Consider the following 16569-nt stretch of genomic DNA (forward strand, 5'->3'; position numbering starts at 1 on the left):
CGGGGTGAGGGTTGTGTGAGGTGAGGGAATCTCGCGGGGTCTCGGCGGCTCCGGGCGCGGCGGCGCGCGGTGATTGGCCGGCGGGGTCACGGGGGCGGGGCCGCGCCGTGGGGGGGGCTCTGCACGGCCGCGCGCGGTGGGCGGGGCGCGCCGGGCGCCGGGCGGTGATTGGTCGGGGGCGGCTCTCGCGCAGCCCAGCGGGCCGGGCGCGATTGGCTGCGGGCGGCGTCGGGCGCGCGCCCCGCAGGGGGGGGGAAGCGCGTGCCCGCGGCGCGGCGCGGGGCGGCGGGACCAGGTGAGAGCGGGGCCGGGGCCGGGGCCGGGGCCGGGCGGGGCGGGGACCCGGGGCCGCGCCCAGACCCTCCCGCCGCCCGCACCGCGGGCCCCCTGCCCTCCACCCCCGGCCCGACCCCCCCGGCCCGGCCGGCCCCGCCCCGCCGCGGGTCGCGCTGTCAGGGGCCGCTGCGTCCTGCCCTGCGCCCCCTCCCCGGCCCCGCGCCGCTCCGTCATTCATTCGCCACTTTTCCCCCTCCTTCGCCCCCCCGCGATCCCTGTCCTGCCCCGGCCCTTCCCTTCCTCTTTCTGTTTTTATCTTCTTTTAGCCCTTTCGTCCCCCTCTCCTCGCCCTGCGCCCCCCCTTCACTTTCTCTGGGTCCTTGTGTGTGTTTCAGGCCTTCAAAGAAAAGTTGCAAACTCCCGAGTTGTTGCTGCTGTGAGGGAGCAGGTGCCTGGAAGGAGGGAGCAGGTGCCTGGAAGGAGGGAGCGATGTAGGAGGTGCCCGGGCTCAGGGAGGTTCGGGGGACACATGGAGAGGGTGTGGGAATGGCAGGGCTAGGCTGGCCAGCCCTCGCGGGGTGTTCAGGGCCGAGGCTCCGAGCCCTCCCTCCGGAGGGAAGGGGGATTGATCACGGTGTTTAATTTTTATAACAAGAAAAACAACACAAATAACCAAAAGTGAAGGAAAAAACCCACCCCGGCCCCACCCCAGCTGCCCAAGGATGGAGTTGGAGTAGCCAAGCCCGGCTGGATGCTGGGGAAGGGGTTGGCGCCCGCACACATGAAGAGACTCCCCGAGTTGTTTGGCTTCGCGAGGAGATAAGGCCAGTGGAGCTCCATGTTTTTAAAGGTGGGCCGTGTATGATGAAACCCAACTTCTTTTAAAGTGTAGCAGATTTAATTTTTATGGCCAAATGACAGCTTGACCCAGTTGTTATCCAATCAAAGGGCATTTTTTTGAATGTCTCTTTGTGGCACAACAGCCAACGCAAAAATGATGGCGGCTTACAATGGCGGTACGTCTGCGGCAGCAGCAGGTCACCACCACCACCATCACCACCACCTTCCTCACCTCCCTCCTCCTCACCTCCATCACCACCACCATGCTCAGCACCACCTGCACGCCGGCTCGGCGGCCGCGGTGCACCCCGTGCAGCAGCATGCCTCCTCGGCCGCCGCGGCCGCCGCAGCCGCGGCCGCCGCCGCCGCGATGTTGAACCCAGGGCAGCAGCAGCCGTACTTCCCATCCCCGGCCCCGGGCCAGGCCCCCGGACCGGCTGCAGCAGCCCCAGCTCAGGTACAGGCTGCAGCAGCTGCTGCAGTCAAAGCGCACCATCATCAGCACTCACAACATCCACAGCAGCAACTGGACATTGAGCCGGACAGACCCATCGGATACGGAGCCTTTGGTGTTGTCTGGTGAGTAGAGACAAAAGTGAACCGATACCTCCTTGTCATTCTTTACCTGATCATAACTCATCCTTGGTTTTGTCATTTGAATCAGAAATCAAGAGAGCTGCTTACTAAGAGCTTTTTTGCTGGTTCTTCTCCGTTCTTAGAAAGTTGCTTCGCTTGTTTGCGTTGGCAGAATGAGGTTCCCAGTGGTAAGGAGCCACCTCTGACTAACAGCCCACCCTGCCGTTCTCTTCTGAGACAATACAGCTTGTTTATGCCCTTTCTGTACCTTTAATTAGAGTGTGCATCCGTGCAGCTAAGCCGTGCTTCCTAAAATTTCAGGTTAACAAATGAGCATTAGAATATTCATTTTGACCTGGCTTAAGAGTCAGAAATGAAAAGCGTATGAAAATGTCTTCCTTGTGCAGTCACCTGTCAAGATCTTTGTCTCACGGCGGTTTGACCTGCGGTAGTGCTGTGTGCTGCCTAAAACGGCACAGCTGAACTTTGCTCCCCTCTCAAAAATGGAAATGGGATTTCCTGCCTCACTGTAGCTCTGCCTCCGGCCCTTTTATCCCCCAGCCGCGTTTCAGAGGAGTCTGTCAGCGGAGTGGAATCTCTCCTAATGCATTTTGTGACTACCTTAGAGCCATATATGTAATTAGTGCCCTTCAGGAGCGCTGACACAAAGCTGGCAGCAGTGTGTATATATATATAAATTTGTATATAAATGTTTGTCAGCGTGCCCTATTCGGAGCTGTGCCTGGGAAGCATGAAGGCTGGCAGGGGGTTGTTGTGGGAGCAGGCGTGTTGCAGTGCACTTCCTGCAGCACGAATGCAAAGTTTGCAGCGTGCAGCTGTGTGTGGTGTCCCAGCCCTCTGCAGCGTTCCCAGCCCAGCCTCTGGGGTGCCCCTGGAGTTTTGCTGTAGGCACTGGCCGAGCTGCAGCTTCAGTGAGAGGAGTGGCCGGGTCACGGTGTGTGCCAGTGTAGGGAGGCAGAGGGCTCAGCAGGGCAGGCCTCAGGAGAGCAAAACCCCTTCTGCCTGCAGCCCAGCCCGTCAGGGTGGCCACGCGTCACCAGCCCAGTGCTGGTAGCCAAATGGTGCTTTCTGAGAAGGCCAGGGGAGCTGCAGGAGCGAGGTGCAGGTCCGTGCTGTGGTTGCTCTTGTGTGCCTTCCCTCAGAGCTGGGGAGTTAATTTAAACGCCGAGTTCTCCCAGTTGGAGGGGAGCTGTTGTGCAGTCAGCACTGCTGTGCTCTGGCTGTGGTACAGCATTAAAAAGTGGGTGTAAAAGAATGAAAACTGACAAGGAATCTGCTGTAAAAAATTATCTGAAGGTATTTCCATCAGTTTGTATATTTTTTTAAAGTATGGAATTTTATAACTTAATTTGTTAAGGTCTTTGCTTAAATTTGTGTCGTTATGTAAGATCAGCCCTTTTTACTGGTGTTTTGTTTGCCTGTGCATTTCCCAGGTCTTTATTTTCCCAGTTCTGTTCGCCAAAAACAAGGTGCAGAGAGAGATCTGCTTCCAGAGTATTCAGCAGAATGAAAGGTCACGCTTGCATATTTAAATATAATATCATGAAGGGTGCTGGGGGGAGAAAGGAGGTGTAGAGGGAAGGCTCTGACTGACATCGGGCAGGGAAGGCAGTGCCAAAAGCATCTGCCCATCCCGAGCCCTGGGCTGCGCACCTGCGGCCGCCCGCAGGACCTACCCCGGGGGGACTGTGCCTGCAGAGCTGCAGAAACAGCTTTGCTTGGAGGTAACAACAGCTTGGGAAAGGGACAACAACAAAGGGGGAGGGTGTCATCTAAAAGCAGAAGCTGGGATCCCTCTGGCTGCACTGGCTGAGGATGTCATTGGTGGGAGTGAGTTCCTCTTTGCTCACGTGTGTTTGAACTCAGTGGTCACTGCTCAGCTTTTGGCATGGCGTGTTAGCTTCTGCTGCTGAGTGCAGGCTCAATTTAGGAGCCTGTAAGCAGTAATTAAACTGAATTTTAGTTTCATTCAAAATGTGGAAGAATGCCCATGTAATTGAATTGTGGGATAAAGTAAATACTGACTTGGGTATTTATAATTTGAGGTGACTTGGACATGAGCAATGTGCACTTGGGTTCAAGCGTGACACGGAATTCACAAAGCCTGCGTGACTCTGGAAGGAGGATTTGTTGTTTCTCAGTATCTTGTCTGAGTATTATTTGTGCTAATAGGTAACTGAAAAGTTTTTATCGGTGCTTCTGAGGGGAATGTTATTGCATAAACAGTTGGGGTGTTTGCAGAAGTCTTTCATCTTCTGCTCTGATGTGTCACTGCTTTGTTTGGGAGGTGCAGCTGACCTGCAGCTCAGCTCAGTGCAGCAGGCGAGTGATCAGCGTGTGGTGTTGCACTTCCCGTTACCTCACCGAGAGAGATTTTCTCTTGGCAGTTGAATTAGCAGTTGTCATTAGTTCATTTGTCTGGTACTCGATGAGATGATGTTTCGGGGTGGCTGATGTGCTGCTGGAGTTTTTCACTGTAAAGAGCCTCGTGCTTCAGCACTTTGGTTATTAACCCCTGCGGGCGGGTGCTGCTGCCGCGGGGGTCTGTGCACACAGGCCACGTCCTCGCTCGGCTGGGCACCTCTTCTGTGGAAATCAGCTGGCCCTGGCACAGGGACAGGGAGGGCAGTCTGCTCTGCCTGCTGCCCTGGCACGGGGAGGGTGTTGCTGAGCCGGGGCAGGTCTGCAGGGACTTTCCACAGGTCCTGCAGGTTTGTTTCCCCACGCTCTGGTTTGGTGAATTGCTGCAAACCCAGTCGTGTTCCTCATTTGCCAAAAGCAGAGTGATTTGCTCTTGGAGCGTTCCCTGCTCTCATGTTCCTAAAGTGCTGAAAAAATCCAGATTTTAATGTCAGCGACAAGCTCTGTCTGTGTCCTGTGGTTCAGACTGAGTGGGGCTGAGTTTTGGAAGTCTTGTGTCTGTTCCAAGAACGAGGAGCTGTCCTTTGGAGAAGTGCTCCCAGTTTTGCTGGGGAGACATGCTGCTGCCATCTGGTGGGATTCTTAAAAAAATAATAATAATGATAATTAAAAAAATGTATCAGTTGAACCTGCCAAGGCTGTCAGGTTTGAAATGAAGGGTGAAGCCTCAGTCCCTCTGCCAGAGGTGCTGGTGCTGTTTCCATGCAGGGTTCCTGGACTGGTGAGGAGGCTCTGCAGCTGCAGGAGGGAGATAGGGAATAACAACTCTTGCTGCGGGTGGTAACACTGCTGCTGAAATGTCAGAGTGTCCTGTTGGCTGGGATAGATCTACTCCAGTGGGATAGGAATGTAAGGTGTGAGGGAATTCTGCTTGTCTTCCTTGTGTCTCTTAGTTTTGAAAAGTTATTGTCATTCATCAAAAACTGTGGAACCAAGCAATCTCTCTTAATAATGTCAAATCCATGTTAAAATGCATCTCTGTGGGAAAGCTGTTACAAGTGACAATAGAAGAAAGTATTTGAATTAATATTTTTTAAATTCCTGATTTACCCCATTTGAAATTGTGTGTGTGAGTTAATGTACTTGCATCTAATCCTTTTTATTCAGGAGGTCACATGGCAGTACAGTGGTCTAAACAGTTTGGCTGTTGGTGTTGAGACAGGACATCATGTTCAGGCTGTCACAACTTTAAGGGCAGAAATAATTTAGCCTTAATCTACTGTTCATTGCTGGCCTGCAGAGGCCTGAAAATGCCAAAGTCATTGCTCCATAAAACCCAAAAGAATATTGCATACAATGGATTGTTGCCTGGACCCTGGAACTATTTTAAGAGGGTTTTATCCCAGCACTGATACTAAGCACAGCAGCAGGAAAGGCGTTTCCAGGATAAACTGATAATCTCCCTTTCCTTTAAAGGAATGTGTCCTGCTAAGCAAGGATGCAGTGGGGGTAATGTGTTTGGGATGAAATTGCCAGAATGTATGTTAAGGAAAAAAGGTGTTATGGGTTCAGAGAAGTCTGAGAAGTGGCAGGAAAAGTTCCCTTTCTGCTATCTGGTACTGCTGAAAACCACAATGATGTTTGGCAGAGTTAATACTGTTAATGATGCCTGGGCTGGTAAGCGAGAAAAGTTTAGCAAAAGCTGAACTATAGACATTTCTTTTATGAAATTCATTGGGACTTTTGGTGAGAGAGGTTCTTTCTGAAGTCGAAGCTGTCTGTATCATTTTCTCCCTCAAGCCTCACCTGCTAGCAGAAGACAGTGCTTGACCATCAGGCAGTATTCTCTGGTAATTAACAGGTGGACAGTGGTTTGCTTTGACCTATGCAATGTGACATTTTGTTACTGCTGAGCAGTGCTGGCACTGTTCTGCTGCCCACCCACCCCACAGGAGAGGGCTGGGGTGCACCAGGGGCTCCGTCCCTGGGGCCCAGGGGAGTTCCAGCCCATGGCACCAGGGCACAGGGCAGGGGGCACAGAAGGGCTGATGGCACTGGGGTGTTTGTCTCCCCAAGCCACCTCCCCCCAGCTCTGTGGGGCCAGGCTCAGACCACGAGTTTTCCACTCTTTGTGTTCTACTTCAGTGAGTTCTGCTGTTGTCTGATGCAGATAGACACTGATTTCATAAGAAGGAGGCAGAGTCATTTTTATCCATTTATTGGAGAGAACCAGGAGATGCCTCAGGCAGAGGAGGCAGCACTGGCAGTGGGCACGGAGTAGAGTGGGGATGGGGTTTCACATTCACCATCACAATGGAAGGAGCTGCAGGTGATGATCTTAGATCCCTATGTCAGTATTTTTTTTATAGGATTGCTTTATCTAAATTGGATTCTGACCTTATTTGTGAAGAAATGTAGTAGAACAATGACCTTATTCAGGTTTTTCTGTATGGGAAATTTTGCAAAGCTTTATGTGTTTGAGTGGTTGGGGATTTTTTCAAATTTCCTGAAAAGAAAAATTCTGTTAACATTTAAATGACTGTTTCCCAAATGGAGTGAATTAAGTGAAATGGATATAATAACTCCTTGCATTCAAATTAGACGTTGGGATTAGGTGAAATTCTATCCAAGTAATATACGAGTTGCTCATTATTGTCTTGTAACATGATGCAAGACAGAAGGAATGTGAATAACATTTTTTTTTCTCAAAGTTGGGCAAGGACCATTTGGGATAAATTAGTTCACTGTAAATTATGCCAAGGTCAGCGTTTCAGAGGTCACTTGAAATGCAAGTTGCTTTGCAGCACCTGCAGACATTGATGTTTGTATCCACACAGGACTGGATGCTGATAATCCAGTTAGGTCCTGGTAGCATTCAGTGTTTTTTTCTTTTTTCCTCTGAATTCTGCAAATGTTACAGCTTGTGACTGGATCTGCAGTCTAATATTGATTTTCCAGAAGACATATTTCAGATGTTCTTTTCTCTCTCCCCCTGACTCTTTCATCTCTTTTTAAGAAGATATTTAAGTTGTTGAATTCCCTAATCCAAGAGAGCTGTTGGTGTTTTGGGGGGGTGCAGCCCAAAGTGTGGGATCCCCCAGAGCAGGAGATAAAGGCCATGAAAGGGTCTGGGGGGAGGCTGCTGGATGTGCCTGGGCTGCTTCATTTCTCAGGGAACAATGGCATAGAAAGAATAGCTTTGGGCAGGTGAAGCAGAGGAAGCCTTGGGGATATGTTTGAAGTGTTTTTTGATTACTTGTAATGGTTGTATCTGGGTCTCATGTATCTTTAATCCTCTGGAAAGTTCTGCCTCCTGGTCTGGAGTAGGTAGTGTGCAGCTGTTCTTGTGAGAAAAGCTGGCTCAAAGGTGTGTCGAGTTTGCCTAAATGGAATTTGTGTTCATTCATGTAATTGGTGATGTTTTTTAAACGGTGTGATAAAAATCCACAAAGAAAAAAGTGCTAGAAAATCTTGCAGTAAATGCTGTAAGTTTTGGTTTATTGGTAGTCAGAGTAGCTACTGCACCTGTTTTGTAAAAGTAAACCCCTGAGCAGGGTGGGAGATGCTTAAATCAAAGTGGCAGATGGCAGGCAGTACAAACATGTATGAAAAGGATAGAGACTTCTGGGACCAATGCTTTGTTTATTGATGATAGTATTTGTTCATAATCAGCAGTAACAGGGAAGAAGTGGATGGGATGGGCACTGGATGGGTGGTAGCTACAGGTGGTACAAACCATAGCCATCACCTATCTAAGAGGGGTTATACAAACAAATGTTATTGTAGCAGTATTTTTTTTTTTAATAACATAGGTCATATATTTTATTTCATTTTTATTTCCCCCACTGTCTTTTCTGACTTTTTCATCACTTCTGTCCATTTTTCTTATTTTCTGCCATTGTCTGTGGTACTTGGTATGAAGTGCAGCTTACCAACAGCATGCTTAAATGAAAACAGTAGTGTTTGGAGACGAGGGGTAAATTGTAGAAAATAAATAGCATTTTCCTGTGGAAATCACTGGAGCTCCATCCATAGTGCACTGCAGGAGGAACCTGGAAAAGAGCAAAGTCATCTCCTCTGTAGAAGACGTGGCCTTCCTTAGTGTGTCCTGTGGGCACATGGATGGCTGCAGCCTGCAGGTGCCAGCTGTGTGAACAGCTGTGATTCCTGCTGTGGATCCCAGAACTGAGCCTCATTTGGGGGAATCCCCAACTTTCCCATGGTCACAAATGCCTTAAAATCACTGAGGTGCTGATGCTTGTAAGGTTCAGTTTTGTATTGTAAGTCTGCTGAGAGCCTCGATCAATGAAACTGTCAGCTCAGTTTTCTAGGTTCACAGTTCCCTAGTTTTGCTACAAATTGCCTGGGGGGGTTTCAGTAATTGTGGAAAAATGCCAGTCGTGTTCAGGTGAACTCAGGTGTGTGAAGTGAGTGCACGTGGTGCTGTTCAGGCTGCTGTGGGTACAGCCCTGAGAGGGGACAGGAGGGCAGAAAGCTGCAGGACAGGACAGCCAGGTACCAAAATGCTGCTCAAAATGCACCAGAACAATACACCAAACCTACCAGAATAATCTGGGCTTCATTTCAGTATTTAAAGCTGCATCATCTTTTCTTATGCAATCGTGACGGATAAATGAAGGCAGACTTAGACCAGCCTTGATGTGAAACAACTTCCATGGCTACAGCTCTGGAACATGGCCATGTACACTCTTTAAAAGTGCTTAGTAAGAATTTGAGCTTTAATCTTGAGGGCTGTGGCAGAATCAGTGTGTCCTGGTAGTATCATTCTTTAATTTCCTGATGTGGTGTTTTTCTGTAAAGGCTTGGAAGCATTTGTGTGTGAGTGGAATTTTTATGCTCTTAATGCTGTTGGATATAACATCAGAATGGTTATAGCAGAATCATTGTGTAAAATACATATTCTCTTATTTCTTTAATTTTCTTAGAACATGATAATGTGCTACTTATGTGTAATTCTAAAAGGGTTTTCAGAGCGTTCTGTTCAAAAATTCTTACAGGAAATTTTGTGGAAAAGTGAAATATACTGGGAACTGTAGTAATCCTTGGACTTTAGAGGGGGATTTTCTTTCCTCCCTTCTCTTTTATATGAAAATACATTTTAATAGTTGCAAAAAAACCCCCAGAATTGCTCACCAGAGAAACTGGTGCTTCAGTGTCCTTGTCCTTTTGGAGTGGTGCTGGTCCCCAGTCTGCTCCTGGTTCACAGCAGTTTGTCTCCATTGTCTGGGGACCACCAGGCAGTGCTCTTAGGGTTTGCTGGGTTTTGTGGTGACAGGGTAGAGCCTTTGCTCAGTGGGACCAGTGAAGCTGGGGATGGTATTGAGCTGGTGGCCAGGTACCTATTCAGGGTTTGAGACAGTTCATTAGGCTTTTTCTGAAGAGTGACTGACTCTGCCTTCTCCTTGGCAGCGTGTGTGGAGTTGGCTATTGCAGGTAATGCACTTCATTGTTTTATCTGATATAAATTCATGGAACTATTGAAGAGTATTTGTCTGTGACTAGCCAGACTTACTCCATGGAGGCAGTAGCAGCTTTCAGCCAGGAGCAGTGTTCCTCCTGTGCACAGCTGCTGAGGTGTGTGCTGGCACTCTGGGTGAGGGAGGGGACGTGCTCTGGGCTGGGGGACTGGCTTTCTCTGAGAACCATTCTATTCAGCCTTTGCTGGTTTGGTTCCTAATGGGTTAAGGTGTGCTACAGGAAATACAGAAAAAGTTCTCTCCCAGTCCATTCTGAAGCCCTTGATTGATGTAGGGCACTCCTGTCTGGAGTAGAGCTGCAGGTCACTGGCTTCTGAGCACAAGTGTGCCTCTGCCTTTTAACTGGGGACCTGCTTGGCTTCCTCCTGCCTTCATTTTTAAAGGCCCTTGGCAGCCGTGTGAGACTATTTGAAAGCCTCAATTAGAGCTCTTTCCCCCCAGAGATTGCATAGTGACAGGACAAAAGCATTGTTTAAAGGCTGTTCTCATCTTGCAGTATAACTTCTCTTTGGATGTTTCTGTAAGTTCTGCTTGGCTTGTTCAGAGCAGTCTTTGGAAGGAGGATTTCTTTTCAGGACAAGGAGGAGAAGGCATTATTATTTCTGGGCTGCTTGCCATCCATCTTTCTTAATTTTATCAAATCCTAGGCTAGTGTTTTTGGTAAAATGAAGAAAAGAATTTCCTGAGCCTCGCAGTGCTTTCTGGCTCCCCTGTGTTGTCCCTGATGTGTTTGAAGTCAAGACCAGACCTCCTTGGTGCTGATTTGTAGCTGGTGGGTGTGATGATGGAGCAGAAGGACTGTTTTTGTTGTTGTTCTGGCTGGAGGAAGGGCTGTGGGTCAGACAGGTGCTGGGGAGCTGTGTGTTCCTCACGTGAACCTGCACAGGGCACTGCCCAAGGTCACAGGTGGGCTGTGTGCCGGGGTGCCCAGCACCAGGGGGGCAGCTCAGACCTGCTCTCAGCTCTTTGAAAACACAGAATAAAGACAGTCAAAACAACGCTGGGGAATTGAGACACTATTTCTGGTTTTGAGCAGAAGTGGGGAGCCTCCCGATCAATTCGCATTTCTTGAGTCACAGCTTGTATCTCAGCCACAAGGACAGACAGGAATGGACCCAGAAATGGAGATCTGCCAGTAGTTTTGACAGGGCCATGTGTCTTCCAAGTCATTGTTCTCAGAGTCGCTGTTGTTAACAAGATGTACAGGTAAAGACCCGTGGGGTTCAGTGCTTTTTGTTTTCCTGTGGTTCAGCATATGGAAATGAAAAAAAAACAACAACCAACTACCAACCAAGGCTAGTATAAAAATAATACCCAGCTTTTAAAGTGAAATGGCAGTGAGTAATGATTAGCATCTTCTTTATTCTTATGTCTAAATTCAAATTGCTGGGGGCAGAAGCTCCCACATAATAATTGCTGTTAATTTAAAGGGACAGTGGCTTGCATGGTTGGTGCTCTGTCCAGTGCTGCTTCACCAGTGAATATTCACATGATGAGCTGGAACAAAAGGATGTGAAATTAAAACCTGCTAGAACCCTCTTCAGGTTTAAATCTAAAAGCCATTGAAAGTTGCCATTTATGATTTGGCAGAGAAAGAATTTTATCTTTTCCTTGTAGCTCCGGACTGTGTGTGGAGAGGGGAGTGTCTGTGTGTGCTGGGGAATCCTTCTGTGTCAGTGACTAAAGCAAGACCAGCCCAGATCCTGCACTCTGCCACTCTTTGTGCACCACTGTTCTAAAAGAGAATGTCCTACAGCCACTCTGAGAGGCAAAAATGTGTTTTAAAAAATCTGTTCTAACATGGATCACTTAATTTAATTGAAGACAGTAAGAGTTCTACCTAAGAGCCTAACTAAAAGCAGATTTTAATTATGAAGTGGAAAGTACATTTGATTTGGTTTTTCAATTATCAGAGATACCTCAAGGTATCAGAGTGCTTTTCTGAGCATATTTGCTCATTGATTGCACTTGAAAAGTCAGGATCAAGGACTTGCACCGTGCTTTTGCCAGCAGGGCATTCACATCCTCACCCAAGCCTGTAAGCTGAGCTGAGCTTCCCTTCTGCCCCTGCTGAAGAAACAAAGCATGTATGTTCTTTAGGTTTGGGTGGCTTATTGTTTTCTGAAGCACTTGAGGAAAAGTGGGTGAATGTTGACAGAATCAGGACCAGCTTTGACCTACTTGTGGCTTTTTTTCTGATCTCTGTCTTGGGCATGTCACCTTATCATTTTTAAGCTGCTGTTTACTCATGTGAAACTTCATCTAAAACATTGAGAACTGACAGGTGTTTGGTAATTTGAATATTAAATGTATATATCATCACTCCCACTGTTGTTCCCAAGGAGATTTTGTCACATACCAAATGACCCAGTAAAGGGAATTCTTCAGTAATAATTTTATTTCATCCTGAATTATTGTTTAAATTTTGAGTTTGAAGTATTTTAGAGTCATTAATTTCATTCCCCTGGAATTGCACCCATGGTAGTGGTTCTATCTGTTATCACAAGGTTTTTGACAGACTCAGAATAGAGAAACATAAATTAGGATTTTCCTGTCAGTTCATGGAGATCACTGGAAGCTAAATACAGCTGTGAAAGGAGGAGGTCAAAAGGGAGTCCTGCAGGTCAGACCTTGGTGTTTCTGTGGATGGAGATGTGAAACCAAACCAACTGCATTGTAGCACGCCAGTTTATTTGGTTTATAGCAATTCAGGCTGGTTTTCTTCTAGTGGGAAGAGGGAGAGACACACTTTCCTTGAAGATCGTGTAATATTTTAAACAGTTCTGTAAGATGACATTTTGTGGGTGAGTTTTAGAAGGGGGAAAAGGCTGAGGATCACTGGAGCTGTGCTGCCTCCAGCACCTGGTACAGCTCACCTGGCCCTGGCACCAAGACATGAGCAGGGTTGGCTGGCTTACCTGCAAATTTAGATTTTGCATATTTTACAGTATTTCAGACATTTGAACAGTAGCCAAGCGACCTCTCACAGAAATTCATCAGCTACATGTTCTGCTGTTGCAGACAGGGAAGAATTTTGAGCAGTCTCGTCCCACTCTCAGCAGGCTGTTCACTCAAAGGTGCTGTTCACCTCTCCACTTTAGTGTGTCACTCCAATGTCTCCAGATTTCTGAAATTGCCTTTTGAATCTATTGAAAGGAGTGGTTATGGCTCCAGTGTAATTGAGACTGTCAAGGAAATAGGTGGAATTTTTACAGCACCGTGAGACTTGATGGTATGTGACAGAGGATCACTCACTTCACTGGCCCATGGTAATGGGAGGCTGATGTGTCTTTAAATGGCCTGGCAATAAATAGAAGACTGATTTTTACTTTTTTTTTCCTTCTTTTTTTCAAGGCTATGGGTCTTTCTTAAATCTTCATTAACATGTAATAAAATATAAAGCACTTCTTTCATGTTCCAAAAATATCCCATCTGAGACATGTTCTAGACTTTTGGATGGTAGAGGTTATGAATTTATTTATTTCACACTTGTGTTTTGACATGTCCCTTCTGTTCCTACAGTAATTCAGAGAAGGAGTGACTGGGCAGGGCTGAGCACATAGAAATCTTTACATAGAAAAAAATGGCAGCAGTTTGCAATAATTTACATGAGTAAAATGTGCAGAGGAAGCCCCAGAAGAGGTGATGTGAAATGCCTTGTGCACAGCTACAGGGACATGGCTGTTGATGTGGCTGGGCCTTCACCACCATTGTCAGACAGCCCAGAGGATGATCCTGAGCTGGGAAAAGCTGCACAGCTCGTGTCAGATGTGCTGCTCCTTTGGCTCTCAGCTCTTTGGTTTGCTCAGCAGCAGAGCAATTGAGATGTCTCTGCTTAGTGTTTACTTTGGCCATTGTGATGTGTTGGGCTTGGGAATTACAGCATCTTAGAGGCTTAGTGTGTATTTTAAGTCATATTTTAAAGTTTGGTGATTCTAACATCCATGCCTGTGCAAGACAAATAAAACACTGTTATCTAAAATAATTTCTGGTAAAGAGAATGAAAGAGAAAATGTCAACTATGAAGCATTCTGGGTTTCAATTCTGTGTTCTGTACTGTTGTAGAATACAGAGTTCCTTTGAATAAACAATGGGTGGAGTAAGTTGAAACTTGAAAGGTCAGTAAATAAGATTTGGCTCTTCCAGCTAAAAATCTTGATGAATGTTTGTGTATTTATCATCACTACAGAATTTGGGGAGATGAATATAAACAGCAGTAATTCATAAAATTAAAAGATACCCTCAGCCTCATACATCTATACCTATTTATTTGTATATTTATATACGAGTGCATCAAAGTCCTGAGGGTTACTCCTGAACCAGCAGATACAAATATCTCCCTGGTGGAGGCAGGGAGCACTGCAGTGTAATTACTTTGAAGTACCGAGTTTCTAATATTTGGTTTGAATCCTCTTCTGATTTTCTCCTCTGTCAGAAAACATGACTGTGGTGAAAAAAGGGCTGGCTGAAGCAGCACAGGTGTCCCCTGGCAGAGGAGGTGTCGGGGTGTAGATTGGGATGGGGTGGGGAGCTCGCAGGGGTTGCTGTGCAGAAGGGATTCCTGCTGCTCTGTGGCCGTGGGAGGATGGAGGGAGGATGGAGAGCCCCTGGGGAGGCAGAGCTGCTGGGTGGGTGCTGCCAGCAGCCAGGCAGCAGTCGGGGGTATGACCAGAGACCTTATTAACCTACTTTGCTCTGGAGGTGCAGAAATACTCCAGGAACTGTGCCAAGGCCTGCGGGCTTGTTGGACGTGGAGAGGAGGGTTTCTCATCTGGGTTTTTCTTGGTTGGCTGGTGGGAATGGGAATAGAGGTCAGTGAATTGGGGCAGGAATGTGCACGTTATAGTGCTATAAACTTTAAAAATAAAGAAGAAAGAACTGTAAAAATACATGGAGGTTTATGTGTTTATTTGGCATGTTATTTATTTGTGAACATCACATCCAGAGCTATGCCGTTGGCTGAAAAAAAAATTAAAAATGAAATAAAAAATGTATCTGAATAAATGTCATGTGTAGTGTAGTAATTTATTGTAGCTGTGGTTCATATAGGCAGTTGAGAAGTGAGTAAAAAGGTCTGAAGCAGAGTCAGAAAATTTTGTATAAATGGGGAAATAAATTTGATTTGGAAAGCAGTTTCAGTTTTAAGCTTCCATGAAGGAAGACAAATTAAACATTTTTAAAGATATTAGCCATAACAGTATCCCTTTAATTTTCACTCCTTTCTTTTAAGTAAGATACTCTGAATCACTTTTTGTTCAAGGAGACAGATTTCTTGCAGTAATCAGTTTTGCTTTTAGCTCTGATTTGTAAAGAATAAGTGATAATGGCACACATGCTGGAGGGTGTGATTAGAACCAACCTTAAAAGGCTTTTTTAGGACATCGGGTTGGAAAAGGAGCTCTGGAGAGGTCTGCATTTAGCAGGAGGGAGTGAAGCACACCTTTGAAGTCGCTTAACCCTTTCCTGTAAAATACCTGTTAGTGGAAATGAAGTCTGGGTGTTTTCTTCAGGCTCATGTGAAAGTTCTACATGAAATCTGTTAGCTTGCATTCAGTCAGTTCTTTCCCTGAACAGATCCCATACCACTGAAAAGACCAGCTCCTGAGGATATGTGTTAGAAAGACTTGGCTGTTTGGAGTAACTTACAGGTTTCCTTGAAGTGCCTTTGGGTTTTTTTGATTACTTTACAGTATTCTATGGAGAATGTTGAGAAAACTTAATGAAATGCTGAGAATGCATATTGGTAGTCAGTTAATTAAAAAATTAAATTAAATTGTCTTTTTGTGTAATCTCCTTAAGTAACTTATTTTCTGTTCAGCACCTTTCCAACAAACACAAATTGTTGTTCACATGCAGATTCCTGCATGCAAAACCTACTTTACTTGCCAAAATACTAAGAAAATATTTAGCAGATGGAGAATATTTTTTTAGGTCCCAGATGTCTGAAAGTGTAAGAAGTTTTTACTTTTATCTGTGAACACCTTCACCCAGCTTTTGTCAGTCCCTATCAGCCTGCCCATGGCTTCTTGTCAGGCTGTCAGGTGTGGCAGTGAGCACCCCAAGGATGGGTGAAACAGGGAACTGTGTGACTTGGCTTCTCTGCCTCAAAGTTAAATCCAAATGAGATCCAAGTTTTGCTCAGTAGTATCTCCTTAGCTATCTTTTTGCAGTTTGCTTTCATATCATATCTCTCAAAGATTTTTTTTTTTTTTTACCCACTGTAAATATTTCATTTTAGGATCTTTGAAGTATTGCCAGCTGGAGGCTGCTACAGAGCAATAGTGACCTGAAAATCAACAGCACATCCAGTGCTTAAATAGCTCGAAAAATAACAGCTGTTCTTTTTGATAATTTCTTTTAACAATGAAACCTTATTTTTCTGTGCTTGTGTGCTAAAAATTCTGCTGTCTCTAACAACTTTGCCTCAGTGTTTCAGGCTCTTCTGTGGTGCAGCTACTGGGGCTTTTTGTAGGCAATGATTTACTGCAAGTTTTGGAATATTTTTTAAGTCCCCAAACTGCTGATGTGGATAGGTGGCCACACGTGTCAGTGCCTGAGTCTCATGGGCCCTGCTGAGTTCCTGGGGGTGAGCAGGTATTTAAGGGAGCTCACAGGTGGGAGAACAGGGAATGGTGTGATTTGACAGGGAATGGTGTGATTTGACAGGGAATGGTGTGATTTGACAGGGAATGGTGTGATTTGACAGGGAATGGTGTGATTTGACAGGGAATGGTGTGGTTTGACAGGGAATGGTGTGATTTAACAGGGAATGGTGTGATTTGACAGGGAATGGTGTGGTTTGACAGGGAATGGTGTGATTTGACAGGGAATGGTGTGATTTAACAGGGAATGGTGTGATTTGACAGGGAATGGTGTGGTTTGACAGGGAATGGTGTGATTTGACAGGGAATGGTGTGATTTAACAGGGAACGGTGTGATTTGACAGGGAATGGTGTGATTTGACAGGGAATGGTGTGATTTGACAGGGAATGGTGTG

At 46.4% G+C, this 16569-nt stretch overlaps 1 protein-coding gene across 3 annotated transcripts in view; it reads left to right on the top strand.

Moving 5' to 3' along the window:
• Nucleotides 1-226: 226 nt before the first annotated feature.
• Nucleotides 227-16569, top strand: part of NLK (nemo like kinase) — a 36213-nt gene continuing 19870 nt past the window's right edge. Inside the window, exons 1-2 of one of the 3 annotated variants that reach the window (XM_059865773.1) lie at nucleotides 227-295; nucleotides 672-1695. In XM_059865773.1, the coding sequence (XP_059721756.1) occupies nucleotides 1238-1695 (458 nt within the window). In that variant the 5' untranslated portion in view covers nucleotides 227-295; nucleotides 672-1237. Of the gene's footprint in view, nucleotides 296-497; nucleotides 1696-16569 lie in introns of those variants that run through there. The other 2 variants (XM_059865774.1, XM_059865775.1) reach the window with 2 other exon arrangements.

Source organism: Haemorhous mexicanus, chromosome 22 (genome assembly GCF_027477595.1).
Source record: "Haemorhous mexicanus isolate bHaeMex1 chromosome 22, bHaeMex1.pri, whole genome shotgun sequence".
Lineage (NCBI taxonomy): Eukaryota > Metazoa > Chordata > Aves > Passeriformes > Fringillidae > Haemorhous > Haemorhous mexicanus.